General features: G+C 45.2%; 1 protein-coding gene across 1 annotated transcript in view; it reads right to left on the bottom strand.

The window, feature by feature from the left end:
- Window positions 1–20,164, bottom strand: part of LOC139763509 (uncharacterized) — an 87,303-nt gene that overhangs the window by 53,280 nt on the left and 13,859 nt on the right. Inside the window, exon 2 of the mRNA XM_071689653.1 lies at window positions 4,490–4,807. Within this exon, the coding sequence (XP_071545754.1) occupies window positions 4,490–4,807 (318 nt within the window). The remainder of the gene's footprint in view (window positions 1–4,489; window positions 4,808–20,164) is intronic.

The following is a 20,164-nucleotide window of genomic DNA, read 5'->3' as shown; positions in this document are numbered from 1 at the left end:
CGGTACGACCCCATGCGCAAGACCAGACGAACGACCCTCGAGTACGATGGCCGCACTGTCGTGCTCAAGGGTCGTACGTTCGTGCTCGAGGGTCGTACCTTCATGCTCGAGGGTCGTACGTTCGTGCTCAAGGGTCGTACCTTCATGCTCGAGGGTCGTACAGTCGTGCTTGAGGGGGTAAAAGGTGCCACCAGAACATTTAAGGACAAACGCTACATGAAGGTCATAGGAAACGCTGCCCCGCGCACCTCTCTCTACTTCCGTACTAACACACCAAACTGAGCCGAGGAAATGATAAATGCAGACAAAAGTTTAAACAGTACAATAGTAGAGATGAGGCAAGAGATGGGGGGCCCCAACACGAGTGTAAAACTCCCTCCCAATACATAATTTATACAGGTTTAGAAAACACACACACACACACACACACACACACACACACACACACACACACACACACTGACACAACCCCGGTAAAACGTTATGTAATGGTAAATCACTCACGGAACTTCGTGTAAAAGACTAGCCATTATATCAACGGCCAATTCAAACCGTAAAAAAAGTAAAAAAAAAAAAAAAGTTAATCTAGTGAAGACTTCAACATTAAGGCCTCTTGACACCCATTACTGCTGCGTCGGAATAGCATAACTGAGTCTCTCTCTCTCTCTCTCTCTCTCTCTCTCTCTCTCTCTCTCTCTCTCTCTCTCTCTCTCTCTCTCTGTGGTGACTCACTCCATCGGTTGGTTGACACCTGTGGCGGCGGCAACAGGTGTTGGCGCCACAGGTCCGCTACAGATGTAGGAGTACAGGTGTGGTGGTGTAACCTGAGTCATACCTTTACCTCCGCAACTACGCTACATTACAAGGTCACGACCCCCCCCCCCCCACAACAGCAGCCTCCCCCAACACACACACACACACACACACACACACACACACACACACACACACACGTGTTCCTCCAGCAACAAGCAGACTCAAGCGCTCTCTCTCTCTCTCTCTCTCTCTCTCTCTCTCTCTCTCTCTGACTCGTACCACGTCTTTGGGCTCGACGATACGATCTTCGCGTACCTGGGCGTAACCTACGACCACAGCGTGAGGGCCAGGTCAAATGTCGCGCCATCTGTACCTCACGGTCGTACAGAATCACGCTCCAGTGTCGTTCCGTCATCCTCAAGGTGAGGTGGAAGGTTAATAGTGAAGCGACTGACAATAAAGGCTCATATCTCAATTCCGAAAGAATACTTCCCACGTATTCCCTGCGTGCCGTAGAAGGCGACTTAAAGGGGAGGGAGCGACGGGCTGGAAAATCCTCCCCTCTCGTTTCTAATTTTCAAAAAGAAAAAAAGGAACAGAGAAGGGAGTCAAATGAGGATATTTCCTCAAAGGCTCAGTCCTGTGTTCTTAACGCTACCTCGCAAGCGCTGGAAATGGCGATATATTTTTTCTTCTTTTTTTTCAATACTATTCGCCATCTCCCGCGTTGGCGACGTAGCGTTAAGACTTGAGGACTGAGCCTTTGAGGGAAATCCTCACTTGGCCCCCTTCTCTGTTCCTCCTTTTGGAAAATCAAAAACGAGAGGGAAGGATTTCCAGCCTCCCGCTCCCTTCCCTTTTAGTCGCCTTCTACGACACACAGGGAATACATGGGAAGTATTCTTTCTCCCCTATCCCCAGGGATATATATATATATATATATATATATATATATATATATATATATATATATATATATATATATATATATATATATAACGGAATGGAGATTATGTAATTAAGTTCAACGGCACTGCTGAGCTAGGTAAAAACTGATCAAAAAATAGGGTATTGTCTCTCAGTATTTGAATTACCAGAGATGTCGCTCCGCCACCCACCCACCCTACCACCGTGTAATATCTGTGGAGAGAGAGAGAGAGAGAGAGAGAGAGAGAGAGAGAGAGAGAGAGAGAGAGAGAGAGAGAGAGAGAGAATGTGTGCAAGCGCACTTCTGTTCTCAACCGTTTACCGCCTGATTTACCCAGTGATGGGAAGAGAAGCGCGACAAGTCAACTTGCACATCGCTGAGGGGTTCCGGACGGCCCCCGAGACACGCCTTGCATCACACCCACACACACAGATCTAGGCTACAGCTGTTCACAGCACTGGTCACGACACACGGAAACGGTCTGTTAGCGCACGGACCATATGTGGCACAGCATAAAATCCGCGCGGTAATACTCGTTTAATCATAACCCGAACTCAAGTTAACAAGCATTGGAATTCTCTACAAGACTACGGAGAAAACGTAGAATCTACTTCTAAATACGGGTTATAAGGGAAGTGCGACATTTCCATCATATTTACAACCATGAAGGATCTGCCACCATTGCGTACAAACGCTAAAATATTTCATCCCAAAAAATGTGCCGTTAATATGGAAACTCGTTGAGTGAGCGGTTTGAACATCCGTATTAGTTACGAAATTTTTAAACTACGAGAAACTACGGTCACGGTCGAAAGAACCAGTGGTTCAATACGACGAAGAATCACAGAATTTAGAGCCGACCACTGAGAGAGAGAGAGAGGGGCTGCTATATCGTTGGAAAATTAGCGGTTGGCAACGTTTGATTAAGGCTAGGTTAGGTAAGTGCTATACTCCACTGCTGATCTACTGACCCACGGACCTACTTTACACGAGGCTAAATACCAAATAACCTTTGTTTTTGTTTTTTTCCCCATTCAATTATTTTGATTTCTTATTTTCAATTGTAAATACTGTATTTCAGTGGTATAATTCAGGTGAAGCAACGACCAATTTCAAGCTAGGCTTGGTGTAGTTTTCATAAATAATCAAAATGTTTTCGTTACGTAATATAAGCTGACCATTAAACGCTCTACTTTTCAACAGCCGTGGGATGAAGGTGGAGGGAAAGACGGGGGAGGTAGGCAGGGGAGTGAGAACTGTGAGGACTTCGTGAAGAAGGAGGAGGAGGAGAATGTTAGGACGTGAAGGGCGTGGGACTGATTGGGTTGAACTCTATCAGTTCAGTGACCGAAGCCGCGGAAGGAAAGTGAAAAACGGGGAGACATATCGTGTGACTTGTAAGACAAGTATGACAAAAGCGAGGGGCTGGTTTCATGAGCACGAACGGTACGACCCTTGAAAACGACTGGACGACACTCCAGAACGATGGTGCGACCCTTAAGAATGAAGCGACGACACCCCTAAATCAAGACGATGCGAGCCTCGAAAAACGAGATTTACGAGCCTTCGCAACGATGGCGCGACTCACGGGAAAGACGCTGCGTCATTTGAACACGGCGGCGCATCTGTAGGTACGACTGTATGACCGTTCGGTTTGATGGGCCTAGTCATCATACCAGACGGCCGTATCGTCATCGTGCTCCAAAAGGCAGAGAGATGTCGCATTCCAAGAGGTTATGCGAGGACCATGACTTTTTTTTTAGATGGCAGTTTCTCTACACGACAGAAGCAGCGAACTTGGATATTGTTGAAGGGAAAATGGGCAAATGTAAAATATGGACCCACACTAACGTATAGAAGATTCACGCTACATTTGTATATGGAAAATTCACTGGGGTGCAAATCTGGCTCATGAGCAGAAAACCACGTCCGGTGTATAAGAAAAAAAATTGATCTGCACTATAAAGAAATATCTATTTGCTCCTAAAGGAATATCAGCGTTCTCTCGAAGACAGAAAACCATTCTTTTAGCTTAACTCACAACACAGGCGGATACATTTCCTCTCGACTTTGATTGTACTACCAACACCACTGAACATACTCACTGCTTACAACAGTACTCGTTGGATAAGCTGTCGGTAGGAGTATACTGTTTTTTTTTTTTTCTTCGTAGTGCTACAGTGGCTGAGGGGGTGACTAAACTCTGACCTTCTCGGTGACCTTGCCTAAGGGTGTACTGATAAGATGACCTAACATGAACGATCAACCCTGAGCTGAGGGGGTGAGGTTAGGGTGATCAGCCCCTGAGGTTGAGGCTACGGTGAATGACCAGCAATGAGGTTGAGGTCAGGGTGAATGATCAACCCAAGGTTGAGGTTGAGATGAACCATCAGCCCTGAGGGTGAAGCTGGGGGGCCACATAAGACTATCCCTGAGGGTTAGGATGAGGGATCAGCCCTAAGTATGGCACTAGGGAGATGAATGATCAGCCATGAAGGTGAAGTTGTGGAGACATATGATCAGCCCTTAGGGCATGTAAACAAGTAACCTAAAACACCATGCCATGCCGGAATACATACAGAAATCAATACATAAATTTGGACACAGATCATCTTAAAATTCATCAGTCAATCAATCCTGCAACTTGACGTGATATACAAGACAAACGGTAAATCAGAACTGGCTTGTAGCCATACAAGTGTCCAGAAAAGCCTCAAAAACAAGCTAAAAAGAGCATATACAAGTGGCAACAACAACAACAAGGCATAATGGCTGCAGCGGCCAGAGTTAACGCGATCGGCTTACCTGTAGGTGCGAGGAGGAGGATTCGCTCGCAGCTGACGAAGACGCCGCCGAACTGACGGACCGGTTATCATGGTCGTCGTCGTGGTGGTGGCTGTTGTGGTGGTGGTGGTGGCCGTTGGTGACTGCGGTGGGAGGAGACGGTTCGGGCTCGGGCGTGGGCGGGGCCGCCACCTTCTCCGGTCGGGCCGAAGTCTTGACGATGACGTTCTCCTGCGTGCCGCGGACCACGATGTTCTTGCTCTTGTAGTACTTGTCCGCCTTCGGGTCCAGCACCAGCAGCCGCGTCTCGTTGGCCACGGCCTTGATCCTCTGTACCACCTGTGGAGGGGAGAGGAAAGAAGGACGCTGTGTTAGCCTATGTTATGTATGCACACCAGGGACGCTGTGTTAGCTTGTGCCATGTATGCAAACCAGGGACGCTGTGTTAGCCTATACCATATATGCAATCCGGGACCTCCAGTGTAATGTTGGCAGTGACAACAATGGCGGTGATGCTCGTAAAGTGATCATGTTGACTGTTGGCAGTGACAACAATGGTGGTGATGATCGTACAGTGATTCTGTTAGGTGCTGGCAATGACAACACTGATGTTAGTGTGGGTATGGTACGACCCAGGAGTTAACGGAACGACACTTTGGTCACGGCGGTGCGACCCCTAGAGCACGACTGTAAAACCCTTGGGCAGTAAAGTGCCTAGTTTTTTATCTTTTTCTACCAGTCCCTTAAAGGGTCAGGTGCAAGGGCCAGGCCATCATAAACAAGGGGGTCGTACCGTCCTGTTTTACGAGTTCACAGCCGTAAGAAACGATCCAATTGGCCGTGATGGTCACTCTGTAGCGGCCAGATCACAAGCTTCTGTCAACCTCGAACATAGCAGTAGCAGCTAGTGTGGCCCCCCAGGGGTGGGTTGTCTCTCTCTCTCTCTCTCTCTCTCTCTCTCTCTCTCTCTCTCTCTCTCTCTCTCTCTCTCTCTCTCTCAGCACCACTTGTCACATGGTTAAGACAAGGAGATCCTTCATCATCTTGGAGACAACAATCCTTCAAGTCCTTCATTGAACAGCACTGCCTCCCCGCTACCACAACCACCACCACCGTCACAACCACCACTACCACCGTCACAACCACCACCACCACCGTCACAACCACCACCATCGTCAAAACCACTACCACCATCACAACTACTACCACAACCACTACCACGGTCACTACCACTGCCACCATCACTACCACTGCCATCATCGCTACCACAACCACTACCACGGTCACTACCACTGCCACCATCACTACCACTGCCATCATCGCTACCACTACTACAACCACTAACTGCCACCATCACTACCACTGCCATCATAGCTACCACTATCACAACCACTACCACGGTCACTACCAGTGCCATCATCATTACCACTGCCACAGCCACTTAACCACGGTCACTACCAGTGCCATCATCTAGAATGATACTATATAACTGCAACCTCTCTCTTCTATATAGAGTTTGAGAGACCCACAACGTTTCCTTCCAGAGCATCCGGCAGCTGGAAGGTCACAATGAATTCCCATTCATGCTTTCCTATAAAACTGCACAGTTGGTACACTCTGTCTACATGGTCGTCCTCCAGTTAGTTTCCTGTAGGATGATGAGCCGGATGGAGCGGTGCAGGCAGGGAGGTGCCTTTTGCATTATCATCCTGTCTCCAATCTATAGATAGATTAGTAATGTACGATACTGAAATTGTTCTCCAGTAGATAAACTCGTCACAGACCATCATCAGTTCTTCTGTTATCTGGTTTGTCCCATTTACCTCCTCATAAACCCATCAGGTCGTCTGTTATCATGTTTTCCCCATGGATTTCTTCACAGAACCAGTTTTTTTTTTCCCCCTTCTACTTGGTTTTCCCATTTACGCCATTACTACCACCACAATCATTCCACCGCTATCACCATCACTTTTTGCAAAGGGCCGATTCCTCCTTGTATGGATGGAGTACGGCTCCCAATTCTGAGGGTGTTCTAGCCCTACCCGTGCACTATAAGAAGTAGAATCCAAAACAATCCTATTCATCAACTCCCCCACACTTGACCTCACAGCTGGACTCACTCGCACTACGCCAAAGCGTCGGTTACAATTTCCATCTTCAGTGAATATCGCTTCTGTTTCTGCTCCAGGGAGCTGGATGCTCACGTGTCCTCACCCAATTGCTAGACCTCGTCATACTCGACATACCAAGGAACGTTCAGCCTACTGTACACTGAACAGTCTCGTCTCCTGCTCATAATACGCCCGTTCTTTTCGCCAGCTTATTCTCCTCCATCTTTACTCTGGATGACCCCCTTTTCCATCTCCTCCCACTGAACTTAAGCCCACTCTTATGTTTTCGTCGTGCAAGGTCTTCCACGAACTCTCCCATCTGCATGTGGGTGGGGAGCATGGACCTGGGTGACGTATTATCTCTTCTCGCCCTCAAGGAGTGTGTGTGTGTGTGTGTGTGTGTGTGTGTGTGTGTGTGTGTGTGTGCCTCAGACCCAGCTCTGACCCTTGCCCTCCTACTTAGTCTTGTCTTAACCCAAAACTTTCTCTCCACCTTGGAAGCATGCCTAGGTGCAGCCCATCCATATGAGAGGAAACAGCTCTAACTCCACGAAACTATCGCCCCATTGCTCTCTCTCTCTTCTGCCGTTTCTGAAGTTTTGGAAAAATCTTTTTGCTCATTTTTTACATAATCTCAATCCCTTTTTTATCTGACCAGCAAAGCAGTTTATGCTTTCTCTCTCCTCTCGTGAGATGTCTGCATGTGTGTCCCCGTCAGTGAACATGCTCCGGCGGTTGCTTCCCTAAAATTCTGTGTGAGTGCCAGGCACTCGAAGTTCAACCGTTAGGATACGTAATCCTTTCCTCAGACAGCGAAGCTCTGCGCTTCTCCTTACATCTTTCCTAATCCCTTAACTTTTCTACCTTAATGAGTCATATTTATCAAAAAACTAAAGAAACTGACAATTCTCATTGTTCTATTTCTCTTTCTTTTCATTCAAGATGTCTATGATCAGAGCTATTCCCGTGCTGTGTCAGTCACCAATAAAACCACATTAAGGGTGGAATGCTGTGGTAACTGTAATTCCCTAAAAACACGAAGCCTTCGAAAAACTCTTTACACCCACAGTGCCATTTCTAACCATTGCAATCTCTGCACCTTTAAAAAAAAAAAAATCGATTCTCACTTACTGCCAGATTCTTATATCTAAACACATTTCTCCCTTCATGTGTCCCTCTACACAACCCTTTTCCTGGTAAATCCACTACTACCATCACCATAACCACTCCATCACGACTACCATCATCACGACCACTCCATCACTACTACCATCACCACAACCACCCCATCAAAACTACCACCATCACAACCACTCCATCACCACCACCATCACATAACCTCACCATCGTCTTTCATCCCCACTGCAACAGACCAGTCCACAAAATGAGGTGGTGATGTGTGTCACGCTGGTGAGTGACACCTCCAGAGAGAACAAAGAAACGTCACGTCACCTATGCCATGACAGTCTACCACCCAGAGCCCCGGTGACCTCCAAGACATCCGGATATGTCGTGCCCACCTCGCCACGAACGGACCCAGTAATCACGCTCTAATCCCTCAACCACTTTGGTACGAACCCTTGAGACACGACAGCCTGGATTTTTGACCTGACCCCTTCCCCCCCTCCCTTAAGGTCATGGGTCAGGTCAAAATCCAAGCCATCGGGCCTTTCAAAGGGTATTGCTGTCGTGCTCAAGGGTCGTACCAACTTGCTCATAGCCCGTACCAAAGTGGGCAAAGGTTGTACCGCCATGCTCAAAGGTCGTATCGTCGTGCTCAAGGGTTGTACCGTCGTAACCAAGGGTCGTAGACTGGTGCTCAAGCAAGGGTCGTACCGTGATGTTCAAGCAAGGGTCGTACCGTGATGCTCAAGGGATTTAGAGCATAAAAAACCTCTCTTACCACAATTTCTAAAAGTGGAAATGACGAAATGACGTAAAGCGTTTGACCTTCCAGGTAAAGAATAAATTTATATATATATTCAAACAAAAACAATTGACCTAGGTATAAAATAAATTTATATACAGACTACAAACATACTCGCGGGAGGGAGGCGACAGAGTGCGTGTGCTTGTGCATCAGCACACACACTCGTAAATGCATAACGCCGAGTGCGTTGGATGGCCTGACTGGCGTGCTGAGGGGGGTTTGGGCTGGGTTGCCGGCGGTCATAGGAACCACAAGACACGTTTCGAGGATTTCCACGAGAAAGAGCAGACGATCTGGTGCCGCCGCCGCCACAGTCTAAACCACCAGACAATATTGCCGACACGTTGCACACAGCACCAACAACGCCATCACGGAGCCATACCCTCACCACCAGCAGTATCCTCAACCTAGGTGTGGTGCGCAGGAGGAGGAAAACGTACGGCGAACATCCCCAGCGAGACGTTGCACCACCACCACCGCGATATGTGCTGAACACAACATACATGGCCGAGTCAGCTGTAACAGCAGCACTTACAGAATCAAGGGGTATCCTCTCTCTCTCTCTCTCTCTCTCTCTCTCTCTCTCTCTCTCTCTCTCTCTCTCTCTCTCTCTCTATTTTTCCTATCCATACGTTTTTGCAAAACTTCTCAAACGCAGTCATACAGTTTACGTTTTCGTGAAAAAAAAAACCCGTTTACAAAGAAACCAAAAACTATAAAACAAAGGATAACCAACTTTAATCAACGTCACACACACACACACACCTGAAAACAGGCACACAACAGCTGATCTACCAGCCTTGTTGATGAAGCCACGGCAGCGCTCCAGCCGTCATGCGCCAGTTCTTCAAACATTTCATTACTTTGCAACACTCGCAGTTCTTCTTTACTTGGCAAACGTCAGCAGAACCACAGACGTGAAGTGCATATATATATATATATATATATATATATATATATATATATATATATATATATATATATATATACCGACGCATTTATATATGACAAAGCTTACTTTTTATCAAAGGTGCAATGATTGACATCAGAGTGCATCTGATTGCATTAAATCCTACTATATGATCCAAATCTATAACAACACGCCTTTTTCTTTCGGGCATACGAGGAACAGATTGACAAACGAGAGACGAATTCATTTCCTTCGTTCCTGTAACGTTCATTCAAATCTTGATCGACTGGAGAATGCTGAAAGCACTGATCAACAACAGCAGCAGATTTATCGAAAGGATGAAATAAAAGTCAAATGGAAACATTTGCACACGACAGAACGATCCTATGCATAAGTGTCCATGGACGAGATGGACACATCACAACAACCCCTGACACTTGTTAATCTAATGCCAGGGTCCCGATGCCTTCAGTATTTATAATCATGTACATCAAGGTGTCTTGGCTTCCCCGTTACCATCAACTTAAATATATTCAACTGGCCTTGTACTGCCGCCCCTGACCCCCTCGAAGCATAATACTATGACCCTTGGGAAAGACTCTTAAGATGGCACTTGAGCACGAAGGCCTGGCCTTTGATCCAGGACTAAAGGATCAGTTCAAAGGGTATGTAGTCATGCTCAAATATCGTGCCGTCGTTTTCAAGGCCCACATTGTCGCGCTTAAAGGTCGTACCGTCGTGCTCAAGGGCCATTCGGTCGCGCACATGGGGATGGCTGATCTGGCGGGTGCAAATGCCAACAAAGGAAGCCTAGCCTCGTCTCTGAACTACAAAGGTATGGTTCAAAAGTAACCCACTATATTTCTGTTCTTACTAAGGTTCTAATTTTCAATTTCTTCGCTGAATTAATTCAAGAAACAATTAACTGTTTCAAAATCCTGTATTCACTCTATCGAAAATACAACAACAATATGAAAATTTCAATTTCGAACATTAAAAATTTGGCGACCGAGGTCTTCTGTTCTTACAGAGCGTGAAAAAGTTTACATAGGCACGCATTTGCATCGTTCTACTAACACCAGGTGAAACCAGTGTTGCCTCCTGCTGCGCTACATTTTCAGTGTGAGCGAGTCTGAAGACATCTAGACAAAAACCTTGAGATTTATGTCGTGCACAACGACATGAAAGGTCGTCGTATTGTATAAATGATCAGTCTTGCATGATCTATTGAGAACCGTAAAGTTTAGCCGTTAAGTGAGGAGGTCAAGGGGTCCATCTTCGAGTCAACAATTTCTTATGCAGACACAGTATCCAAAACAACAATTTTATTACTTTTATGACCAGCCATTCCCAGGTGTTAACCAATTTCAAAATAAAACGGTTAAAACTGTGAGGCAAGCATCAAAATGTCAAAACAAGACAGAAGACGTTTATATCTTTAATAGATGTTCCCTCACGTTCTTGGCGCTCTCGAATCCCATGCTCCAACAATTCTCAAAGACGTCTTCAGAAAACACGCGCGTTAAGGAATTCAGAGCGCGGAGGGTCGACTCCCACATCCGTGAGCCTATTATGCAGGATATTTCTCGGAAACTAATAAGTGATTCGTCTTCACACCCAGAGCTGCAGCTGTACTGATGCTTAAAAAGAACATACCCTGAGGGTGATGAAAATATGAGGAATGTATGAAGCAAAACTAGGCTGCCACGTCAAGCAACCGCTACAGTAAGGCAACACCTAAGCTGCCACCGAGGGCACCGGTAGTAGGCAACACCTGGGTTACCAGAACCAGGCTACCACCTCAGACAAGGACGAGTGCAAGGAAGTGGAGGTTGCTTCCTGCCACTCCATCACGAGGGAAAATGCCCTTAGGATACCATGAACAGACGCATCCCTCACTAAAACCAAACATTAGTACAAATAATGATAATTGGCTAGGTAATAGTCTGTAATGATGTAATAATAGTGTGAGCAATGGTGTGTAATCGTGCCAGTGCCCATTATATACTTGTACAATTCTAAAAAATGTTAATGGCAAAAGCACCTACATTACTATGTAATAAGCTACTTGGATGTATTTTAAGTTAAATATTCGAATATTGATTGAATCATTAGCATTCTGTATAACATACGTTGGAAAACACTTAATTTCGGATGTAGTGTGTGGAATATTCTACGGGAACCCTACAGTCCCAAGTGGCGAACGAAAGACTCAGATTTATGCACTCTGAATCTTACCATCTCAATCTTCTCTACTGTCTCCCTCCCCCATTTTTATTAATTTCTTTTTGTGGGGTCAGTAGTAATGTTCAGCAGCCTGTTTTCTTTCTTTTTAATCTAAGAAATACAGGCTGAAGAACCATTCTAGTGTGAGATTTACATTCTCAAGGCAATCGTATGTTTAATTCAAACCTAGCTCCACATCGCTAAATTCGTCGGAATAGCTGTAAACTTCTTTAGACACACAGCTTTCTTGATTTTGCATTTTCTTGATATGGAAGACGGATTCTAATACAGCTAAATTCATCGAACCAATGAACACAACAGTTCGACCTTTGAGTACAGCGTGACAACCCCCGGATAGGGTGATATGGTCTCTGGCATGAATCGATCGAAAAGGTTTGGTTCATCTCTGACCTGACGCGATGGAAAGCGTCTGGTCAGATTCTGACCTGACTTAAAAACAGCTGTTCAGAGGTCACGTTTCAATATCCTAGGATCGTACATTCAGGCTCAAGGATCCTCGAAGATCATACCGTGGTGATCACCAAATAAAGCAATTTTGTACTTCATTGCTTAATACAGCGACGGTAAACAAAGGAGGGCTAGCGACACCGTCGGCAAAATTGGGTCGCAGCTGTTGTCGTATACAATTTTGCAAGATTTTCACCACTACTTTTCTCATGACTACCGACCAAAGCAGCAAAGCGTACGTCATCACCACTTTCATACCAGCACTGCTACTCTCGTTACTCAATGAAACGTAACCTGTCGTTTCCAGCTCATGTTTACGTTTACCACCATGGATGCGACGGCGTCACCTCCAACCTGATCCGAAGAGGTCGTACCGTCATGTTCAATGGACAGAACATTACCATAAAAACATCAAAAACTGTTCTCACAAGACTTGGCACTGAAACACAAAAATTACAAAGTCAGATGCGAGAAAATACGTCGGTTCTGTTTATCTGTGTTGTTCAAGCAGCTCGGAGCCGCCTCAGAAGTGCCTCCCGCTGTAAGTGCGAGTACGCTCGCCCCCTCCCTCCCAACATTACGTAACCAATTTAAGCCCTGTGTGTTTCATATAAACACACTCCGTTCTGACCATGGAATCATACAAAAGCACCTGACACCATTTTTTCCATTCCCTTTTGATTTTGACTGCATATTATATGCATACATACATACATATATATATATATATATATATATATATATATATATATATATATATATATATATATATATATATATATATATATATATATATATCTTTTGTCTTTCAAACTATTCGCCATTTCCCGCGTTAGCGAGGTAGCGTTAAGAACAGAGGACTGGGCCTTTGAGGGAATATCCTCACCTGGCCCCCTTCTCTGTTCCTTCTTTTGGAAAATTAAAAAAAAAAAATGGAAGGGGAGGATTTCAAGCCCCCCGCTCCCTCCCCTTTCAGTCGCCTTCTACGACACGCAGGGAATACGTGGGAAGTATTCTTTCTCCCCTATCCCCATTCCTATTTCATGAGGATGGGCGAAGACATTTTACCCAAAGCTCTCCAACATTTCCCGAGTACTACACACGGCGGACGGTTCGCCTGTGCATGAAGCATCTTCATGTGAAAGTCAAATACAAGATGCACGATAAGAAAGACTAACTTTACCACCACCCTTCGTTGGGAGGAGGAGCTCGAGGTACTGTCAGTCATGGGTGGTAACACATAGGGCAGGTCAGGAGTGAAGGGAAGAGAAACTGGGGAAAGGTTGGGCGGGGGATATGTCAGGTGTAATCCCATGTGGGGTCAGGAGTTATGTGACCTAACTTCAGCAGCCTTGATCTCTCTGATCCTGTGGGATTCATTCCTCCCCCCCGTGTTGGGGAGTTGGTTAAGAGCCGTCGAACAAGCTGCCCGACAAATATGGAGACTGTGGGCCACCATGGTGGAATGTGTGTCGAAGACTGGAGTTGTATCCCCTATGTGGACACCATCCAGGACTTGTAAGTAACGCTTATCCATACTCAATACGATGATAATAAAGGGGCCTTTTATATATATATATATATATATATATATATATATATATATATATATATATATATATTATCCCTGGGGATAGGGGATTAAGAATACTTCCCACGTATTCCCTGCGTGTTGTAGAAGGCGACTAAAAGGGGAGGGAGCGGGGGGCTGGAAATCCTCCCCTCTCGTTTTTTTTTTTTTTTTTTTTTTTTTTAAATTTTCCAAAAGAAGGAACAGAGGGGGCCAGTTGAGGATATTCCAAAAAAGGCCCAGTCCTCTGTTCTTAGCGCTACCTCGCTGGCGCGGGAAATGGCGAATAGTTTAAAAGAAAAAAAAGATATATATATATATATATACCCTCTATAGTGAGCGTCACACAATATGCTCCTACCAATAGGGCTGGTTAGGGACTCCCTCATTACTCTGGCTAGTAATGCGTTGCCCTAAGGTAAATCTACCTGGACAGATATAGCAATTTTTTGGGGGAAGAGCCCCCCCCCCTTAGCTATGTTAGAGTTGCGTCAGTTTAGGAAAGGTCTTACGTACGCTAGGCATGGGCGGCTGCGGGCTTCCCCAGGTCTCTCCCACTGGACGGGTTTTAGATGACCCACAACCGGCGCTTCATTCAGTCAAACTTTTCAACCCAGTGGACTTCAGTTTATTTACAAACTTATATATATATATATATATATATATATATATATATATATATATATATATATATATATATATATATATATACAATACTTTTTGGTTGGAACATTTGAACCAAGCAGGATGAAGGTAGCTGTTAGACCCTGTACACTACTGTAACCTAGCGAAGCACACTTAAACCTCTGTGATGTAGCGTTCGAATCCTGAACGCAGCAGCCTGCCCACAACTGACCCAGGTGTTCATCCTCCCCTTGGGACTGTTCGATAAATAAGCATATGGCTTTGGCTAAGGTGAGTGCGATTAGTATTTGTGTGTTACGGGGAGAGGTTTTCCACTCCACACACACACACACACACCTGAGTTACGGCCAGGTCGCTAGCCACGGCAGGCCAAGCAGGATGGCAAGGCAAGGTAACCTTGAAGACCTGGTTGTGGCTGCTCCCCTACCCCTACCAGGCTCCTCCTCCCCAACCCACTACCCCCCTCTCTCTCTCTCTCTCTCCGCCGCACCACCAGGCTCCAGCGACGACGCCCTCCGCCTCGGCTTTTCCCGCAGGGAGAACAAACAACACTGACAGATCACTGGCTTCTCCTTCGGGAACTAAAACACCAAACTCATGAGCAACGACTTTATATAACTGCATGATGGATTATTTTCGTATTCCTTTATTAAAAACATTTCCCAACATGCCCATGTAGAGTTGTTTTATGTACTATAGGTATTTTTCGAGCTAGAAATATAATCGGGAATGGTTTTATGTAAACGAGTCCACTAACTTCCCGGGGAAAATTAAAATCCCGTGTTTTCTTTTTTTCTGGACAACGAAGGAGTACTTTCCAATGCGCTTATGTCATCCACATCCTAGCTTTAACCCCCTTAATTGATTATGAGGAGTTTGAATACGCCCGGGTAGCTAAATAAACATAGGTTTTCATCTTGAATAATAAAGCGTAATATTTACATGGACTGTTAATAAATTATTCGACTTATTTTCGTCCGAATATCAACGATCAATCGAACCTATTCACGACTGTTAATAAATTATTCGACATATTTTCGTCCTTCGAATATCGATGATCAATCGAACCTGTTCACGGTGGAGAAAAACAGCATCATGCATCCGGGTTTGCGTGTGACTTTTGGCTATCTTGACGTGCTGTCGTTGGCCATCACGTGTGGAGGACTCGCGGGTACTGGCTGTCTTCTTTAAACGCCCATGGCGAGAATTAGCCATCTTCTGAGAGACCCATGACAGGCGCTGGCTATCTTCTTAGAGGCCCATGGCAGGTGTTGGCTATCTTCTCAGAGGCCCATGAGAGGCACTGGCTATCTTCATAGAGGCCCATGGCAGGCGCTGGCTATCTTCTTAGAGGCCCATGACAGGCGCTGGCTATCTTCTTAGAGGTCCATGGCGGGAACTGTATCATCTCAGAGGCCCATGGCAGGTACTGACTATCCTCTCGTCGTCCTATGGCGGGTGTTAGCCTTTCATCTTAGAGGTCCATGGTAGGTGTTACCCAACTTCCTAGGGGCCCTTACCGTGTATCTAGCCATCCTCTTAGGAGCTTACGGTGGATGCTATGGCTATATTCCCAGGGCGCATGGCCGGTACTCCCCATACCTTCTAAGGAGCCCACGGCGTGAACTCTGGCTGTCTCCACACGGGCACTGGGCGAGTGCTGGCTATCTTGTATGACGTCAACAAATACAGGCCATTATCATCCTCCTCTAAGATATTCCCGATACTGGCAGGCCATCTCCGGGAAGCCCGAAGCTACTGGCTATCTTATCAAAGGCCCGTGAGAGAGGGAGCCCAGATACAGGATAACAAACGAGAACACGCGACTTCCTCATGACTGACACCTGGCCAAGACACACACACACACACACACACACACACACACACACACACACACACACACACACACACACACACACACACTGGAATACGAGTCTCTAACCCCCTGGGTACGATGATACGACCCCTGGGTATGATGGTACGACCCCTGGGTACGATGATACGACCCCTGGGTATGATGGTACGACCCCTGTGTACGATGGTACGATCCCTGGGTATGATGGCACGACAGTACCCTTAATAAAGGGTCGGGTCAGAGGGCTGGGCTATCACAACCCCAACCACCGTAGCGTCGTGTTCAAAGAATTACTTTCCATTCGACGCCCGAGGACTGACACAGTGGATGTTCCCCTCATACATATATATATATATATATATATATATATATATATATATATATATATATATATATATATATATATATATATATGCGTGTGTGGGTGTATGTATATACATGTGTATGTGGGTGGGTTGGGCCATTCTTTTGTCTGTTCCCTTGCGCTACCTCGCTATCCCTGGGGATAGGGGAGAAAGAATACTATCCACGTCTTCCCTGCGTGTCGTAGAAGGCGACTGAATGGGGAGGGAAATCCTCCCCTCTCGTTTTTAATTTTCCAGAAGAAACAGAGAAGAGGGCCAAGGGAGGATATTCAATCAAAGGCTCAGTCCTCTGTTCTTAACGCTACCTCGCTAACGCGGAAAATGGCGAATAGTATGACAATATGTGTATATATATATATATATATATATATATATATATATATATGATCACACACTGCACTCTAGCAGCAAGGATTCGAACCCCATACCATTTGCGAGCTAGCTGGGTACACTAACCCCAAGGCTATGCTGGGTACCCAGTTCCCACACAAATAGCAGGGGGTACGAATTCTTGCTACTGGAGAGCATTATGTGCTCTTGAGAAAATACGCACTCATTGCACTACGTATATTCGTATACGCCTGGCACTGACTACGGCATGCGTATACATTCCATCCCCAAAGAGGTGTTTCAGCATCGTAAACACCCCGGCAAAGTTGCAAGGACTCCCTGTATTTAAATGCCCCAAGTCGCCTCGTTCGTGCAGTTACTAAATCCTTCATTTCTATTCATCAGCTTAACGTTTTTTGTTTTTTTTTATGAGAGGTTACACTCAACACTGGACGAGGCAGGCAGCCTCTCGAGATAAATCATCTCCAGGTACACAATGAAGTATTCTTACAACTGAACCTTTCCAAAGAGACACACAATGAGGAGGAATTCTAGATGAGGGAATGGGCAGAACTGTGTTGCGTCTCCTGCAGTGCACTAGAAGGATGTTGCATGGAACACTCGTGTCGCTTGCGGTGTACTAGAGGGATGTTGCATAAAACACTCGTGTTACCTGCACTGTAATACAAGGGTGTTGGAAGTCGCCTGTACTGTACTAGAAGGATGTAGCATGGAACACTTGTGTTGCCAGCAGTGTATTTCAAGGATGTTCCGTGGAACAGTGATGTTGCTTGCAGTGTATTAGATGTTCCATGGAACACTTGTGTTGCCAGCAGTGTAACTGAAGGATGTTCAGTGGAACACTTATGCTGCTTGCAGTGTATTTCAAGGATGTTCCGTGGAACACTTGTGTTGCCTGCAGTGTACAAGAAGAGTGCTCCATGGAACACCTGTGTGGCTAACAACACGGCCAAGTTATCCAGATCAAAACCAGTTCAAATCATTATATAACCATGAAAATAAAACTAGACTCATTGGTCTTAATCAAGGCGTTCATTTCTTGAAATACTGGGAAAGAACAGGTTCAAGTTTCATGGCCATCACTGGAAACATCTCTCAAGATATATGCCTAGCTAATTCTCTTGACATGGCATAATGAGGTTAAGTTCTAGGTTATACCTCTGTAACGTTGGCATTAAGAAAAAGCAAAAGTTATTGGTCTTTTGTCATTCAATCTCTTACATGATGGGAAATACGTGTGATAAGTTTTATAGCTTTTTTATAGCCTTTTTATAGCTTTTTCTTCAAATTATATGGCAGATTAGTTTCAAGGTTATACACCTTTTTTTTTTTTTTGTATCTGGTATAACTCAGGCAGAATCCATGTCAGAGGTGCGGGTCTTCCGCCATTCACTTCATCACACTATGGGATACAGTTGTATCAAGTTACACGAATACATATAGTTTTTGACGTTATGACCAAAGGTATGAAGTTAAGGCACGACTTCCCACGGTACGCGGACAAACGAAACGATTCCTTAAGCATCTGCCACATACTACGCAGGCGACACCGAGTTTATAAGGCTAAAAGAGAGAAAAAAAAGACGGATGGAAGTCTTCACACATCAGAGACTTGTGGTATCAAAACCTTCATTATGTTAAGGACTTCGACGTATGATTCCATAAGGTCCATGATCGATGTAGATCAGATTCAATTCTAGTGAAAAAAAAAATACTAACGGTTTATATATATATCCTACTCGGGAACCATGCAGGTGGCCACAGACTGTACGAATCGGAATGCCGAAAGATGTGAAGCATTCGAATGATTCACAAAGGTATTTCTAATGAATGTCCAAGCTAGAAGGAGAGTAAATGAAATCACTCAAGAATTGTTTTTCTTTCTCGTGGATGAGGCAACGTCAGCAGGGCAAGTGTCCAGAAGAAGGAAAAAGTGGTGCTCGAGGATGAGGCCGAATAAGGAGAAAGCACAGGTGAGCCAAAGCCTGGTCTACCTACCCCTCCCTGAACAGTCAGGTTTCGGTGCTTTATCTCGTAAGAAAATGATCTGGTTCTAAGAACTTATGAGCTCTTACGATGACATAATACAATACAAAGTTACAGGGCGAGGGAAAGTAAAACGTTGAGAAGGAGAGTCTTAATCGTGCAAAGGAGAATGGGAGGATTTGATTTTGATTTCTGTCGCAAGAAACGACAGTTTTATTGTGCACTCCTACCCGTCCTGTGGAGAAAAGAGATCGCGTGGGTTCATCACTTTCGAGAGAGGTAGGGTCGTTGTTGTTAGAACGGAACAAAAGAAGAACATTGGATCTGTATACGTTACGAAAGGTGGATTTTGGCTAAAATCCAGAAGTCCTGTATATTCTTGGCTATAGAGCAGCTGTCAAAGATTATTCTCAGCTGAAGACCATTTGCTACTAAGATACTTTCTTGGAGACAAGATATATCAAGTACATTCCTGGCTAGAGACTACATGGCACACATATTCTCTGCTAAAGACCATTTGTTCCCAAGGCTCTTGGCTACAGACCAGTTGTTGGAGACTTCAGTTGCACAAGACCAGCTGCCCGGAGTGAGATTACGTAAGCCAAACACATAAGGTGGAGGAGTGTGGCTACAGTGAAGAGGGTTTAAGAGGAAAATACGTCTAGTGGTTTGACCGTGACGACCATGATGAATGGCCGGATGTCTGTCTAATTAGTTGGTCAAGATCAACGCGAGTTCTAAAAGGGACTGGGCCTCCCATCCTATGACGTATGTGAAGTTTACTTCAGCACTGAGGACGTCAGCAAAAGGGTGACAGAAAAGCGTAGACGCGTGGCAGGAACAAGCCAATCAGAGAATACAAATGCGTAAGAATAAGGAGAATAGTACCAATACTCTAGATAAGGTGAAAAAAAAAAAAAGAACTTTCTTCCGCGTCATGACACCACGTCTGATCTTACATATAGTCTCATTAAAACTAGTATAAGGGGCTGCCTTCTCCGTGCACACTTGTGTAGTATCCCTTAAGTCTTATGATTCCTCTTCACTTATATTTTTCACGCACTTCTCTCCTGTTACAAGTCTTCTTTGATATCCATGGTTCGATGGCCACGTTATGTCCATTGAGATACGTGACAAAGTAAAATGTCAACCTCAGTGATTAAAGAGACACAGAAGTTACGAGAACGGAGCAAAAATGAAAAAGGAAATGGTTGAACAGCTTAGCGGCGTAAGGAAAGGAACAGACATCACAAATAGCCACATAATCATGTGACGTAGT

Source organism: Panulirus ornatus, chromosome 3 (genome assembly GCF_036320965.1).
Source record: "Panulirus ornatus isolate Po-2019 chromosome 3, ASM3632096v1, whole genome shotgun sequence".
NCBI lineage: Eukaryota > Metazoa > Arthropoda > Malacostraca > Decapoda > Palinuridae > Panulirus > Panulirus ornatus.
The sequence above is the reverse complement of the archived record's forward strand: the minus strand, read 5'-3'. Positions and strand labels throughout refer to the sequence as shown.